The 14989-nt window shown below is 44.4% G+C and overlaps 1 protein-coding gene across 2 annotated transcripts in view; it reads right to left on the bottom strand.

The window, feature by feature from the left end:
- The window catches only part of LEKR1 (leucine, glutamate and lysine rich 1), a 267560-nt gene that overhangs the window by 31331 nt on the left and 221240 nt on the right, over positions 1-14989 (bottom strand). For both annotated transcript variants that reach the window (XM_063916122.1, XM_063916123.1), the window contains 2 exons: positions 14079-14156; positions 4863-5066 (listed from right to left, as the gene is read on the bottom strand). In XM_063916122.1, coding sequence (XP_063772192.1) covers positions 4863-5066; positions 14079-14156 — 282 coding nt within the window. The remainder of the gene's footprint in view (positions 1-4862; positions 5067-14078; positions 14157-14989) is intronic.

The raw sequence follows: 14989 nt of genomic DNA, 5'->3' as shown, positions 1-14989 counted from the left end.
TCTGGCATGGAACCTGCCGAATGGAATTGCTTCGTAAGAAGCTACCATCTTTCCCAAGACCCGCGTGCAGTGATGCACCGATACCTGTTTTGGTTTCAGGAGGTCTCTGACTAGAGAAGACAACTCCCTGGCTTTCTCCTCCGGGAGAAACACTTTTTTCTGGACTGTGTCCAGAATCATCCCCAGGAACAGTAGACGTGTTGTCGGAACCAGCTGTGACTTTGGGATATTCAGAATCCAGCCGTGCTGGTTCAGCACTTCCCGAGATAGTGCTACTCCCACCAACAACTGTTCTTTGGACCGTGCCTTTATTAGGAGATCGTCCAAGTACGGGATAATTAAAACTCCCTTTCTTCGAAGGAGTATCATCATTTCCGCCATAACCTTGGTAAATACCCTTGGTGCCATGGAGAGTCCAAACGGCAGCGTCTAGAATTGGTAATGGCAATCCTGTACCACAAATCTGAGGTACTCCTGGTGAGGATGGTAAATGGGGACATGCAGGTAAGCATCCTTGATGTCCAGGGAAACCATGTAATCCCCCTCGTCCAGGCTTGCAATAACCGCCCTGAGCGATTCCATCTTGAACTTGAATTTTTTTATGTACATGTTCAAGGATTTCAAATTTAAAATGGGTCTCACCGAACCGTCCGGCTTCGGTACCACAAATATTGTGGAATAGTAACCCCGGCCTTGTTGAAGTAGGGGTACCTTGATTATCACCTGCTGGGAATACAGCTTGTGAATTGCCGCTAGCACCGCCTCCCTGTCTGAGGGAGCAATCGGCAAGGCAGATTTTAGGAACCGGTGGGGTGGAGCCGCCTCGAATTCCAGCATGTATCCCTGAGATACTACTTGAAGGATCCAGGGATCCACCTGTGAGCGAGCCCACTGATCGCTGAAATTTCTGAGGCGGGCCCCCACCGTACCTGGCTCCACCTGTGGAGCCCCACCGTCATGCGGCGGACTTGGAAGAGGAAGCGGGGGAGGACTTTTGTTCCTGGGAACCTGCTGTCTGTTGCAGCCTTTTTCCCCTACCTCTGCCTCTAGACAGAAAAGACCCTCCTTTTCCACGCTTGCTTTTCTGGGTCCGAAAGGACTGAACCTGATAAAATGGCGCCTTCTTAGGCTGTGAGGGAACATGGGGTAAAAATGCTGACTTCCCAGACGTTGCTGTGGAAACTAGGTCGGAGAGACCATCCCCAAATAATTCCTCCCCTTTATAAGGCAAAACTTCCATGTGCCTCTTGGAATCTGCATCTCCCGTCCACTGACGAGTCCATAAGCATCTCCTAGCAGAGATAGACAATGCACTTACTTTAGATGCCAGCCGGCAAATTTCCCTCTGTGCATCTCTCATATATAAGACTGAATCTTTTATATGGTCAATCGTTAGCAGAATAGTGTCTCTGTCTACTGTGTCAATATTTTCTGACAGTTTTTCTGACCATGCAGCGGCAGCACTGCACATCCAAGCTGACGCAATAGCTGGTCTAAGTATAATGCCTGAGTGTGTGTATACAGACTTCAGGATTGCCTCCTGCTTTCTATCAGCAGGCTCCTTAAGGGCGGCCGTATCCTGAGAGGGTAGTGCCACCTTTTTTGACAAACGTGTGAGCGCTTTATCCACCCTAGGTGGTGTTTCCCAACGTGACCTATCCTCTGGCGGGAAAGGGAACGCCATTAGTACCTTCTTAGGAATTACAAATTTTTTATCAGGGAAAAGCCACGCTTCTTCACACACTTCATTTAGTTCATCTGATGGGGGAAAAACTATGGGTAGTTTTTTCTCCCCAAACATAATACCCTTTTTTGTGGTACCTGGATGTAAATCAGAAATGTTTAACACCTCTTTCATTGCCTCAATCATGCAGTGAATGGCCCTGACAGGCATTAGGTTTGACTCATCGTCGTCGACACTGTTATCAGTATCCGTGTCGACATCCGGGTCTGCAAACTGAGGTAGCGGGCGTTTTAGAGCCCCTGACGACCCCTGAGGCACCTGGACAGGCACGAGCTGAGATCCCGGCTGTCCCACATTTGGCATGTCGTCAAATTTCTTATGTAAAGAATCTATACGTGCACTCATTTCTTTCCATAAGTTCATCCACTCGGGTGTCTGCCCCGCAGGGGGTGACGTCCCTTCAAAATGCATCTGCTCCGCCTCCACCTCATTATCCTCATCAAACATGTCGACACAGCCGTACCGACACACCCCACACACACAGGGAATGCTCAACAGAGGACAGGACCCACAAAAAGCCCTTTGGGGGGACAGAGTGAGAGTATGCCAGCACACACCAGAGCGCTATATATATACAGGGACTAACTGAGTTATGTCCCTAATAGCTGCTTTTCATATAATATATGTATATATACTGCCAAATTTAATGCCCCCCCTCTCTTTTCCCTCTTACTGTTACTGTATATTGCAGGGAAGAGCCAGGGAGCTTCCTTCCAGCCGAGCTATGAGGGAAAAATGGCGCCAGTGTGCTGAGGAGATAGGCTCTGCCCCTTTTTCGCGGCCTATTCTCCCGCTTTTTATGGAATTCTGGCAGGGGTATTTACCTCATATATAGCCTCTGGGGTTATATATTGAGGTATTTTAGCCAGCCAAGGTGTTATTATTGCTGCCTCAGGGCGCCCCCCCCCAGCGCCCTGCACCCTCAGTGACCGGAGTGTGAAGTGTGAGAGGAGCAATGGCGCACAGCTGCAGTGCTGTGCGCTACCTTGGTGAAGACAGAGTCTTCATGCCGCCGATTTTCCGGACCATCTTCTTGCTTCTGGCTCTGTAAGGGGGACGGCGGCGCGGCTCCGGGACCGAACACCAAGGACTGGGCCTGCGGTCGATCCCTCTGGAGCTAATGGTGTCCAGTAGCCTAAGAAGCCCAATCCGGCTGCAAGCAGGCGAGTTCGCTTCTTCTCCCATTAGTCCCTCGCTGCAGTGAGCCTGTTGCCAGCAGGTCTCACTGAAAATAAAAAACCTAAGTCTATTCTTTCTAAGAGCTCAGGAGAGCCCCTAGTGTGCATCCAACCTCGGCCGGGCACGAATTCTAACTGAGGCTTGGAGGAGGGTCATAGTGGGAGGAGCCAGTGCACACCAGGTAGTCTGAAATCTTTCTAGAGTGCCCAGCCTCCTTCGGAGCCCGCTATTCCCCATGGTCCTTACGGAGTTCCCAGCATCCACTAGGACGTCAGAGAAAAACAATATTCTTTTTTTACACAAAAGGCTATCAGCCTCCCATCCACCGCCCACGGATGGGGGGGACAGCCTCGGGCTTCACCCCTGGTACTTGGGTGGCTGGAGGGGGGGGACCCCTTGATTTAAGGGGTCCCCACTCCTCCAGGGTACCCCGGCCAGGGTTGACTAGTTGGTGATGTAATGCCAGGGCTGCAGGGACCAACATAACAGTGTCCCCCGGCTGTGGCATTATCTCTCTGACTAGTGGAGCCCGGTGCTGGTGTTAAAAATACGGGGGACCCCTACGTTTTTTGTCCCCCGTATTTTTTGCACCAGGACCAGACGCAGAGCCCAGTGCTGGTTGTTAAAGTATGGGGGAACCCCAGTCAATTTTTTCCCCGTATTTTTACAACCAGGACCGGCTCAAAGAGCCAGAGGCTGGTTATGCTTAGGAGGGGGGATCCCACGCAAATTTTAATCTGATTTTTAACACTTTATAGACTTCTTTTAAGGTACACAATGAAGCCCTGCACGGATCTCAAAGATACGGCCGGCATTCACTGTGTTTAGTCCGGCACTGTTTTACTCATCACCAGGGGTTAAAGTGGGGGGAAACGAGGTGGAACTGAGTTCCACCACCTGTAATGGTAGGGGGAACTAGTTCCACCTCCTCCATTGCCCTGCACAGTAATTCCAAAAGAAAAGCCCGTACATTACCTCGATGATGCAGGCGGCGCTAGTGTTATTGATTAGCTGCAACTACTTCCCCCTTCTTCAGGTCCTGGTGGATCCATGATCCACCTACAGCCCATCCCTCTTGTTACTCACACAGGCTGTCTCTGTGGGAAAGCATTCATCCCCTCCTCAGGTCCCAGCACTACTGTGGTTATTATGTGTAAGGGGCACTACTATTGTGGGCATTATGTGTAAGGGGCATTACTACTGTGGGCATTCTGTGTATAAGCGCCACCTCTACTGTGGGAATTTTGTGTATAAGTGGCAGTTCTCTGGGCATTATGTGTATAAGCGACACTTCTGTGGTCATTATGTAGAAGGAGCACTACTGTTTTGGGAATTGTGTATAAGGAACACTACTGTGGGCATTGTTTATACCAGGCACTACTGTGTGGCATAGTGTGTATAAAGGGTACTATTGTCTAGCGCAATGTGAATAAAGAGCACTACTGAGTGACGTAACCATAATAAGGGGCATTACTATGTGGTGTAATATGAATCAGGGGCTACTATTGTGTGACCACGCTGCTTCTTGTGAGATCAATGTTTCTTTATACAGTATGGGAAATAGGACACTAATTTATAGTTGGCAGGGGGTTGACGAAAACACTAGCACTGGCCTTGACTCTGCATAATGTGAGGGGGAGGGGCTAGATTACGGGGGAAATGGGTTCCAGTACCTCTCCAGGACCACTTTAAGCCCTGCTCATCACTCCCGTAAAACACTACCTGACATTACGAATGACATCGACATCGGAAAACACGAAAATGCAGAATACGACAGCCCTCCCCTGACTATGACCATGCCTGTGATGGCCTCCAGAAGCTACCTGGTTCTTTCTGCCTGTAACATATGCTTGTCTCAATGATTAAGCCATGCAAACTGAGAGGGCTTCATTCATTCAGTCATGATTAGAAAATGAATGCATTTGCAGCTAAAAAGCACCTTTCCTGTTTCAAATGATCTACTTCTTCTTGATTTTGCTTTAAAACGTCCTTCATTGTTTCCAGTTCCCTCTCCAAAACTTGAGTTCTCCTTCTGTAATTTTCTTCTGCGCTTCCCATTTCTGCGATCTCTTCCTGTAAGTGCCTGCACATCTCATGCAGATGTGTCACGGCATCATCTTTCTCCCCAAGTTGCTTAGTAAGCCTGAGAAATAAAACATAGCAATGAAATGGCAAAGGAATGACAGATTTACAAATAAACAGTTCTAAAAGTGTCGACTGCAGAATAGACAAGAGAGTATACGTATCATAAAGCAAATAATGGCAAAGATGTTGCTGCTAAAAGCTAATGTAAGATTATGAAAGCTGACAGATTATGTATTACTACATTACAAGTACAGAAAAAATGAGCAACTATTATCCATACAATTAGTTACTTCAGGTACAGCTTTTATACAGTTTCTAACAGTGAATCAAGGATTGTTCTGCCAATAATGTACTATATATCTAATGGGCCCTACACACTGCTTGAACCGCCGCCGAGCTGCCCGACGGCAGATACGGCCGACGGGAGACCCGGCGACGGGGGGGGGGGGGGGGGGGGGGCAGTGATGGGGGGAGTGAAGTTTCTTCACTCCCCCTTCACCCGGCTCCATAGCAGTGCAGGCAAATATGGATAAGATCGTCCATATTGGCCTGCATGCACAAGCGACGGGGCACCAGCGATAAACAAGCGCGGGGCCGTGCATCGTTCATCGCTGGGGCCTTCACACTGAAAGATATGAACGGTATCTCGTTCATTAATGAACGAGATCGTTCATATCTTTCACTCATATCGCCCAGTGTGTAGGGCCTATAACACTGGTCTGAAAGATTATCTTGCCGACAGGTGGAAATGGTCATATAAAGGTATGTTCTGAGATCAAACAGGAATTCAGCAAACCATTATTTTTTTTATTTTTTTTCAAAAATGTTTTTATTAGTTTTTTTTTACACGGGAAAGATAAACAATCAGTACAGGGAGCAATACATAATGGTAACACTCATAACCATACATGATGATGAAAACAGTAAAGTCCCTGACATACAGAAATACAAAACATAAAAAAAGAGGGGAAAGAGAAGAGGAGGAAAAAGGGGGAGCGGGGGAAAGGGTAAGGAACCCCAAGCATTATCAGTCACTGATTATAACAATTGGGTGAACCAACATTTAAAAAGTCCAAAGCATAAGAATTAAGTATGGTACAACTGAAAGAGCAATACATTAATAAAAAAGCATCTATCAAAATCAATATAAAATATAAGATAGGGAGAGCAGGTCATTATGTTGTGTCAGACATCCCGCAAGTATTCGGGTGTATACCAGCAGTAAGATTACGTTTGAGAGACCAGCTAGTAGTTTCAAACACCTGCATAACTTTGTTGAGGAGTTGAGTGATTGAACAAGGGGGCCCCATTTCTTATAGAAACTACACCAGATTCTAGAGCTGGAAAAATGGTTTGTCTATCATAATAGTTTTCAACAAAAGGGATTTAACCGTTCCCAAAAAAGAAGGGGTGGGACTAGTCCAGACACATAAAATTGTCTTCCTGGCAATTGTTACTATATTGGTCAACAAGGGGATGAAGTTAGGACCATCAGAGCCTAAGGACCAATGTTTAAAATTTGCGCATAATAGTGCAAGAGGTTCAGCTTGAAGTTGTAAATTAAAAATAGAATTGATATAGTTTGTTACTTTGCCCCAAAATTTACGTATTTTCGGGCATGACCACATGTTGTGAAAAAAATTTGCGTTCTAGCGTTTATACTTTAGGCAATCACCCGACTCCCCTGAAACCATATGCTTTCTTCTGGCCTTGGAGATATACACCCTATTAATTGTGTTAATGTGAACCTCTTGTAACCAGGTGCATCGTAAATATTTCAATGTGGATTCGAAATGATCAAGTTATAGGTCAGAAGAAATTATAGAGGGAACATCTCCCCCCCCATACTGCTACATTCTGCTTCCAAACTCTAGTACAGTAGGTACTGATCTTGTCAGTTCGGCACTCAAGTATTTTGTCTTATATGGGTGTAAAACAAAAAATGCTAAGATTGATTGTATAGGATCAGGTGATGGCAAGAGAGACAGCCGTGAGCTAATTGACTTTGCATAATGAGAAGCTTGGAGAGAAAAAAAAACTGTTGGCGTGGAATCTGGTATGTGGCCTGCAAGTCAGAAAACTGTAAATCGTGCCGCCAGGGTCAAAAACATCCCTTATTTTTTAGAAACCCTTTAATATCCAGTGTGAGAACATAACATTGTTTAACCCCGGGGTGAATTGAGGATTTCCACAAAAAGGTATATATAGAGACGCAGTATACGGCCTAGAGAGCTTAAAACAAATTGCCTTCCACACCACATATGTGTAATGGAACATAATATTATTACAAAAATTGGGGGAATAAGTCGTTTTGGGGTGTGGAGCAGTACTGCCGCACAAAAGAGGGCAAAAAAAGCTGTTTCAGATGAAGCATGGGTATATATCTCCCTACCTAACAACCAGTCGCTGATATATCAAAAGAATATTGAGTTAGTAAACAGTTTAATGTCTGGGAGACCCAAGCCACCTTTAGATTTGTGGAGCAATAATTTGGTAAGAGCTATGCGGGGATATCCTCCCTTCCATAAAAAAGTGGTAAATAAACGTAAACAGTGTTTGATATCAGTTGGGGATAGGGCGATAGATAGCATTTGAATCGGGTAAGACAATTTGGGGAATATTATACTTTTAATCAAAGCTATCCTTCCCAGCAGTGATACCAGTAATAATTTCCATGAGTCCAGTAATTTTGCAATTTGAGAGATGATCGATGAGAAGTTAGAGCAATATAAAGCTGACAGTGACAAAGGGATATTTATACCTAAGTATTTAAATTGAGTACGGGTAACACGGAAATGACTGAACGCGGGGTCTAAAAGGTCAGAGGCACTAAGGCCCGGGAGCGTTAGAAGTTCAGATTTATGTACTGTAAGTTGATTTATAACCGGCAAATGACCTAAACATAGAAAATATCGATATATTTGGAATGGAGGTTTTGGGATCTGAGACAAAAAGCAGCATATCGTCTGCTAAGTGGGATAATTTTAAATCAGACTGACCCAAGGTAATCCCTTTAAAGCTGTCAGAAGAGCGAAGAACTATAGCAAACGGTTCCAACGCAATTTGAAACAATAACAGGGACATAAGACATCCCTGCCGAGTGCCTCGATAAATCTGGAAAGAAGAAGAAGAAAGATGGCCATTGCTGGACACCTGGGTAAGGGGGGAGGATTAAAGAGCTTTCAGCAAAGAGATAAAATTCCCCGGGAATCTAAACCTCGTAAGAGTATGAAATAAATGATCCCAGGTAACCAGGTCAAACGCCTTCTCTGCGTCCATAGAAATAATAGCCTGATGGGAAGGGTTCGCAGAGAAGGCGGCCAACTGTAGCACCGCGATCACCTTACGTATGTTAACAGTGGAGTGTCTACCCCAGATAAAACCGGTTTGGTTGGGAGCAATAACAGAAGGCAAAATCAATTTCAATCGTTCAGCGATAAATTCATTAATAGTTCATAATCAACATCTAATAAAGATATCGGGCGATATGAGGACGGTAGTTCAGGGTCACATTCTGGTTTAGAAAGTACCTTGATTATCGCAGAATTAAAATGAAGGGGGACAACATAATCAGAGAGGACAGTATTAAAAAAAGCAGTAAGGGGGCAGTGATTTTACTGTTTAGTATTTTGAAAACTCCCCAGAATACCCATCGGGCCAGGGGCATTCATGGATTTCAGGTGTTTTATGGCAGCTTCCACCTCCTCAACTGTAATGGGGGCTATTAGCATATCAGCATGGGCAGAAGAAATCAGAGGAGTATCTGCATTATTCCAAAAGGCTGAGTTTTGAGTCAGATCGATAGTGGGGTGACAATAAAGGTCTTCATAGAAATCCCTGAAAAGGTTAACTATATCTTGACCTTTACATTTTATATTACCAGAAGGATCTCAAAGAGTCAAAATGGAGGCGGGAGCAGTGTGATTGCGTAATAAATTAGAAAGTAACCTGCCCATTTTATTTCCATGTTTATAGTACTTGAGGAAGTCCCGATAATTGACGGGACGAAACGCGTTGACGTCATCACCCGATTTTTTCAAACTGCTGATTGATATCTCTGGCTGCATCTGCCGTGTCTGCCGTTCCCAGCTGTGCCGGTCTTGCTGCTCACTTGCCGCACTGCATGTGCCGGACCGCCGCTTACAGCCGCTGATTGCAGCTCCAGCCGCATTCACCGTGTCCGCTGCTCTCAGCCGTGCCGGTCCTGCTGATTACCCCTCGCCGCACTCAATGTGTCTGGCTGCCGCTCACAGTGCACGTATCCATTAAGGACATCTATACCCACGGCACACTCCAATCAGAGCCTCTCAAACGCTACCGAGTGTAGTGCCGACAACCTGTGAAAGTCTCCACGTCTACCACCGCTGACTGTGTGCTTCTAAACGCTGCCCATGAGCCGGGAACTCCAAAAGGTACATACCTAAAATCTATCTGTGCACTTGTGCTATAGTGCTAAAACGGAGGATATTCCCAGGAAAGGGTAATTATAACCCCGTGCTAACGGGCAAAACACACCAGGAAAAACCAATCCTGCACTGGGACGCCAGTGACAGGTTACAGTGGAGACTTTTATAATACCATATATATATTATTAATAACTGGCATATAGTAATGAGATAAATGTGGCAATAACGGCAAAATTCATTAGATGATTTATGGTTTTAAATAGATTGGTTACCTTTGTATCAAACACGGGTTTAACCAATTGAATAAAAGCGGCTGTATATTATTACATTAATGTATTAAATAAGGAATGCATTCCGGTTGAAATGTACTAACAATCAAGCAGTTACATTTTTTATTCATGTTTTAACAAATGTATCTATTTAAGTGTAATGTGAATTGATTACAGTAAAAGAATATAATTTAACATGTCTCTTGGTTATTAAGTAAAGGCAAACACTCACCTGATATCACTCTATTGGGAGTCACTAAGCGCACAGACACACCCCTCTTTTTTTTTGTATTTAAGTATAATTTCAGGCCCTTGCAAGGCCTAGTCTGTGCAGCTGGTGTTCACCCAATTTAAGTGATTAATTCAATTTAGTATTTGCGCCTGGGATTTGGGTGTCTATGACATCCATCTGTTGTTTCTTGTGTATGTTTATAGTACTGGCAATGTTTACAAAAGATATGTCTGGAGGCTAATTGGTCAATAACCCCCTCAAAATGAACCTTGTCTTTCAAATATACTGAGCGAGTAGAAGGGGAGGGCCAGGTTTTATACACTTGAAATGAGGATGTGAGCCTAGTTTGTGCTTGGATATAGAGACTTTCACAATCCTTCCTATGTTGAGCTGTATAGGCCATAATTTCCCCACGAAGAACAGACTTTGCAGCTTGCCAAAATAGGGCAGGGTCTTGGATATGAACAGCATTACTATGAGCATAATCCAGCCATTTTGCTTCAAGCATGTTCCTGAATTTTACAGAGTTGGCTAAGAAGGATGGAAACCGCCATGGCTTTTAGGATCCGCTATCAACAACTCGAATGAGAGTAAACCATATAAGTGCGTGTCGGATAAGCTAATAGGCTCAATATCGGAGGCGTCAACCCTAGAAACAAGTGTTTCAGACAGCAAGATATAATCAATACGCGATAAGGTAGCATGGCAGCGGAAAGGCATGTGAATTCCTCATCTATCGGGTGAAAAGACCTCCACACATCAATGAGGCGTAAATCAGAGGCCATTTGGGGGATGCCTAAGACAGGAGGTGTACAAGGCTTAATGGGAGGCTGCTGGCGATCCATAAAATCCGAGGCTGCTATATTAATATCCCCACCAATAATTAAAGAAGAATCACAAAATACTCTAAGTTTGGCTAGAATGGTTTGAAAAAATTTCTTTGAGTATTTATTAGGTGCGTAAATATTACATATTACAAACCCCTCTGTCTGTATAGACACTTCTGAATTACATATCGGCCCATAGGGTCGGCTATAGTGGTATGAAGTGTAGGGGCTAGTTGTCTCTTAATCAATATAACCACCCCACGCTTTTTAGAAGTAAAGGCAGCAGAGAAGAGTACAGGATAACCCATAGTGTTAAGCTTTACAATTTTGGGCGGGAATGGGTGAGTTTCCTGCAGCAACACTACATCCACACCCAGTTTCCTCATATAGGAAAGGATTCTTGTGCGTTTAATGCGGGAATTTATCCCTCCCACATTCCACGAACAGATTTTTAGGGAGGCCGTATCAAAGCATTAACCAAAATAGAGAGCAGGCTTTTAAAGTAAAACAGGAACATATTGAAAAAAACTGCAGAATTAATCCATAATAATACAAAAATGTGCAGTTTGATACCATACTTGTAAAAGCAATGAGAAGATGAACCAGCGCAATAGAACATATCAGTACCTGTGCTTGAAGGGAGAGGAAGGGTAAAATAAAAACAATCTTGAAGCGAGACATAGAAAAATAGAAACAAACAAAACGCAGAAATAATCATTGCAGAGAAATAAATTCCCTGCAGCCAACAGGCATACAGCAGACTTCCGGGGAAATACACTTAAGAGTCCTCAGGCGGTACACAAAGACACCAGGCAAGGAATCAGAGCGAACAGAGATTGGATAGGGGGAAGGGAGAGGGGAGGGGGTGTGGGCTCCAAGGAGCTGAAGCGGGAAAAAAAGATATAAATCCCACCCTTCAAACCACTTCAATACACACGAGTACACTATGGAAAAAGTTGTAAGGTGGGGATACATACTACCAATAGTCGGACCAGCACCAAAACAGCTTTTTTTGTTTTTGTTTTTATAAAAAAGAGAAAGAGAAGAAAGAGAAAAGAAATTCAATAATTGCAATAACAAGAAACAGTAGATGATAATAACCAGGGGTACACCTGCAACAAGAGGGTACACAACAAAAAAAGAAAACACCACACAAAAACGCCACTCAGGTATTATAATAGATTCATACGATACCAATACTTTCCAAATCAAAGCGGCAGAAGAAAGCAAACTGTATATGGAAAAAGAAAATCCAAGAAGGAGAAACGTTACGAAAAATGCAACATTCTTCAAATGTCCACAAGGCTCAGATGTTATCAATATATTCAATATGAAAGGACTAGTAAATGAGGATGGGAGAGGAATGAGCTAGAAAATAGTCCCAGCAAATGGTGCAGGAGGATGTCAGTTCTGGTCGGTCATTCTGATAGGGGAGCCTGTAGCAGACTTTGCTTGGGCTTTGTCGCGTAGATAATCAGACGCCTCATCAGGGGTAGATAAATCCACGAAGGAGTCCGCTGTGAAGAGACGAAGTCGAGCTGGATATAGGAGGGCAAAACGTCTGTTATTTTAAAACAGTTCTGAGCAAAGACCAGAAAAAGCTTTCCTGGCACGAGTGACTTCGGCCAAATAATCCTGAAACAAAAACAACCTGTGGCCTTCCCAGGTAATAGACCGATTGTGCCTGGACGCCTGCCAGAGTGCCTTGCGATGAAGGAAATTTAAACATCGGAAAATAGTCACTCTGGGTCTAGAATCTTTACCACTCCTGGGAGGCCCGATGCGGTGTGCTCACTCAACGACCATATCTGCACAGGAATCACTCACATCCAGCAAATCAGGCAGAGAGGAGGTAATAAAGTCAGTCAGAGAATCACCTTTCAGTGACTAAGGAAGACCCACTAGCCTCAGATTGTCCGACGTGAACGATGTTCGAGGTCATCCATTTTACTGAGCACTTGCTGTTTGTACAAAGAATCATACTGCTGCTTGAGCACGGTTACATCGTGGAAGGTATTGCCAAGCCAATTTTCAGTGATTTGGACCTTCTTAGTGAGTTGCACAATGTTCTTATTAGCTTCCATTAGTGCCTGCTTGAAAGAGTCTGCCCATACTTGTATCAGGGGAGCCATAGTCTCTCTTATAGCTCTCACAATGTCTCCATATGCAGCTAAAGCTATAGGCACTCCCTCCATAGGCTGAGGGACAGGAGAGGCATGGAGCATTGCTGGGAGAGCTGCAGGGTACCCAGGCTGTGAGGAGACAGCAGCAGGAATGGCAGCCACAGGAGCCGCAATCGCGGGAGCTGCGGCAACCGTTTTGGATACGCGTTTTTGTTCCTGGCGCTGCTGTCTGGATGGCATGAGAGTGGGGAAATACCTCTCCATACACTGGGGAGGTGTTCCCCTGATCTTTGGTCATGCTGGTTCGGCCAAAATCGCCCTCAGAGGGGGTTAAAACAGAGTTCCCGCTGCAGGTTGTGAGGAGCTGGGCGAGGCAGCTTCCATCTCTGTTGGGGGCGTGGCAGGAAGTCGCAAACCATTATTTTAAGTGCTTATCTTTTCTTTTGTCCAAATTTATAGCACAAGTGCCTTGAAAGGAAATAGATTTCTATGTTAATATCTCCACATATAAAACTGTAGATTGGTTTGTACCAGGCGTTCATAAGGTTTAGATCAACCTATCTTGAAACATATCTTATATTATATACACATATACACGGGTAGCACTTTATATGCCGGCTATCGGGATCCCGGCACTCAGCATACCGGCGCCGGAATCCCGACAGCCGGCATACCGAGAACTATTTTCCCTATTGGGGTGTCCATGACACCCCTGGAGGGAGAATAAACACCGTGCCCACAGCGTGGCGAGCGCAGCGAGCCTGCAAGGGGTTTTCTTGTGCTCGCCTCGCTGCCGGTATACCGGTATCCCAGCGCCGGCATACCGTAGTAGACCCCATATACACATATGATTTCATTTGTAACTACAGCGGCAAACCTAGCTAGTAGTATGAATAGTAGATTCCAAACTGCCGCTGTGGCAGTAGGGCAGGTGCATACCTTTCTATCTTGTGGAGAGATTTTGGTAATGTAATGTTCAACCTGCAATATTGGGAAATTAGATGGGGGCAGACTGTTGGTCCGCCTCCAAAATAAACTTGAGGCCAAATAATAAAAGTATTTGTCCGCGCCTCCCCTTTCTAGAGTCAGTGCCCCCCCCTGATGTCTTGGCGGCCCTGTGAGGAACACTGCAAAGTTTTGCAAGCTAATGCTCTTTACAATAATATGGTATCGATCATATTGGGCTATCATATTAAAGGTTAGTGGCGCCTACCTCAATTCTAAGGATTCTTTATCATATTCCATTCTGTGAAGTATGTTTTTGAGTTCAGCAACTTCTTTACTTTTTTGTCTGTATAAAAAGAAAAACACAAACAAATGTAATTGTGGAAAGATATAACTGAATCATATATAGGCTAATACAGCTAAATTCATGAGGAATGCTGAATAGGAAAGTTTAAATTAAAGTACTGTACATTTTAAGAAAGGTTTTGCAAGTATTTTTAATTTAACTTAAAAACCACAAACAACATCTCAATTTACCTAAATGGACCTACGTTTTTGCCGAAGTGTGTAAATTATGGCTCATGTATAGGAAGTAGCAATAGCTGTCAATGAAAGGAAGCAGTGGTGCAAGTAGAAATGTTTTATTAGTGGTACAAAATGGGCGTGGCCACGTGTCATGAGCGGGCGTGGTCACACGAAACTAGGAGAGTGGCTACATGACAACAGCGGCATGGCCACATTATGCAACATATCGTAATGCCACTTACACATTATGCCAAACACCATAATGCCCATTACACATCATGCCACACACTGTAATGCTTATTACACATTATGCCACACACTGTAATGCCCATTACATATTATACCACACATCTCAATGCCCATTACACATTATGACACACATGGTAATGCTTATTACACATTATGCCACACACCGTAATGCTTATTACACATTATGCCACACATCGTAATGCCTATTACACATTATACCACACACCGTAATGCCTATTACATATTATACCACACAACGTTTTATGTCCCACACACAAAAATGCCCCTTACAAATTATGCTCCACAGTAAGGCTTCTAATTACTCGTTGCCAGGGGTTACATACTCGATGCCATGGGTTACATGCTCCTTGCCAGATGTTTCTATGTTTGTTGTCCGGGGTTTAC

The sequence above is a fragment of the Pseudophryne corroboree genome, chromosome 4, assembly GCF_028390025.1.
Source record: "Pseudophryne corroboree isolate aPseCor3 chromosome 4, aPseCor3.hap2, whole genome shotgun sequence".
NCBI classification, from domain to species: domain Eukaryota; kingdom Metazoa; phylum Chordata; class Amphibia; order Anura; family Myobatrachidae; genus Pseudophryne; species Pseudophryne corroboree.
The sequence above is the reverse complement of the archived record's forward strand: the minus strand, read 5'-3'. Positions and strand labels throughout refer to the sequence as shown.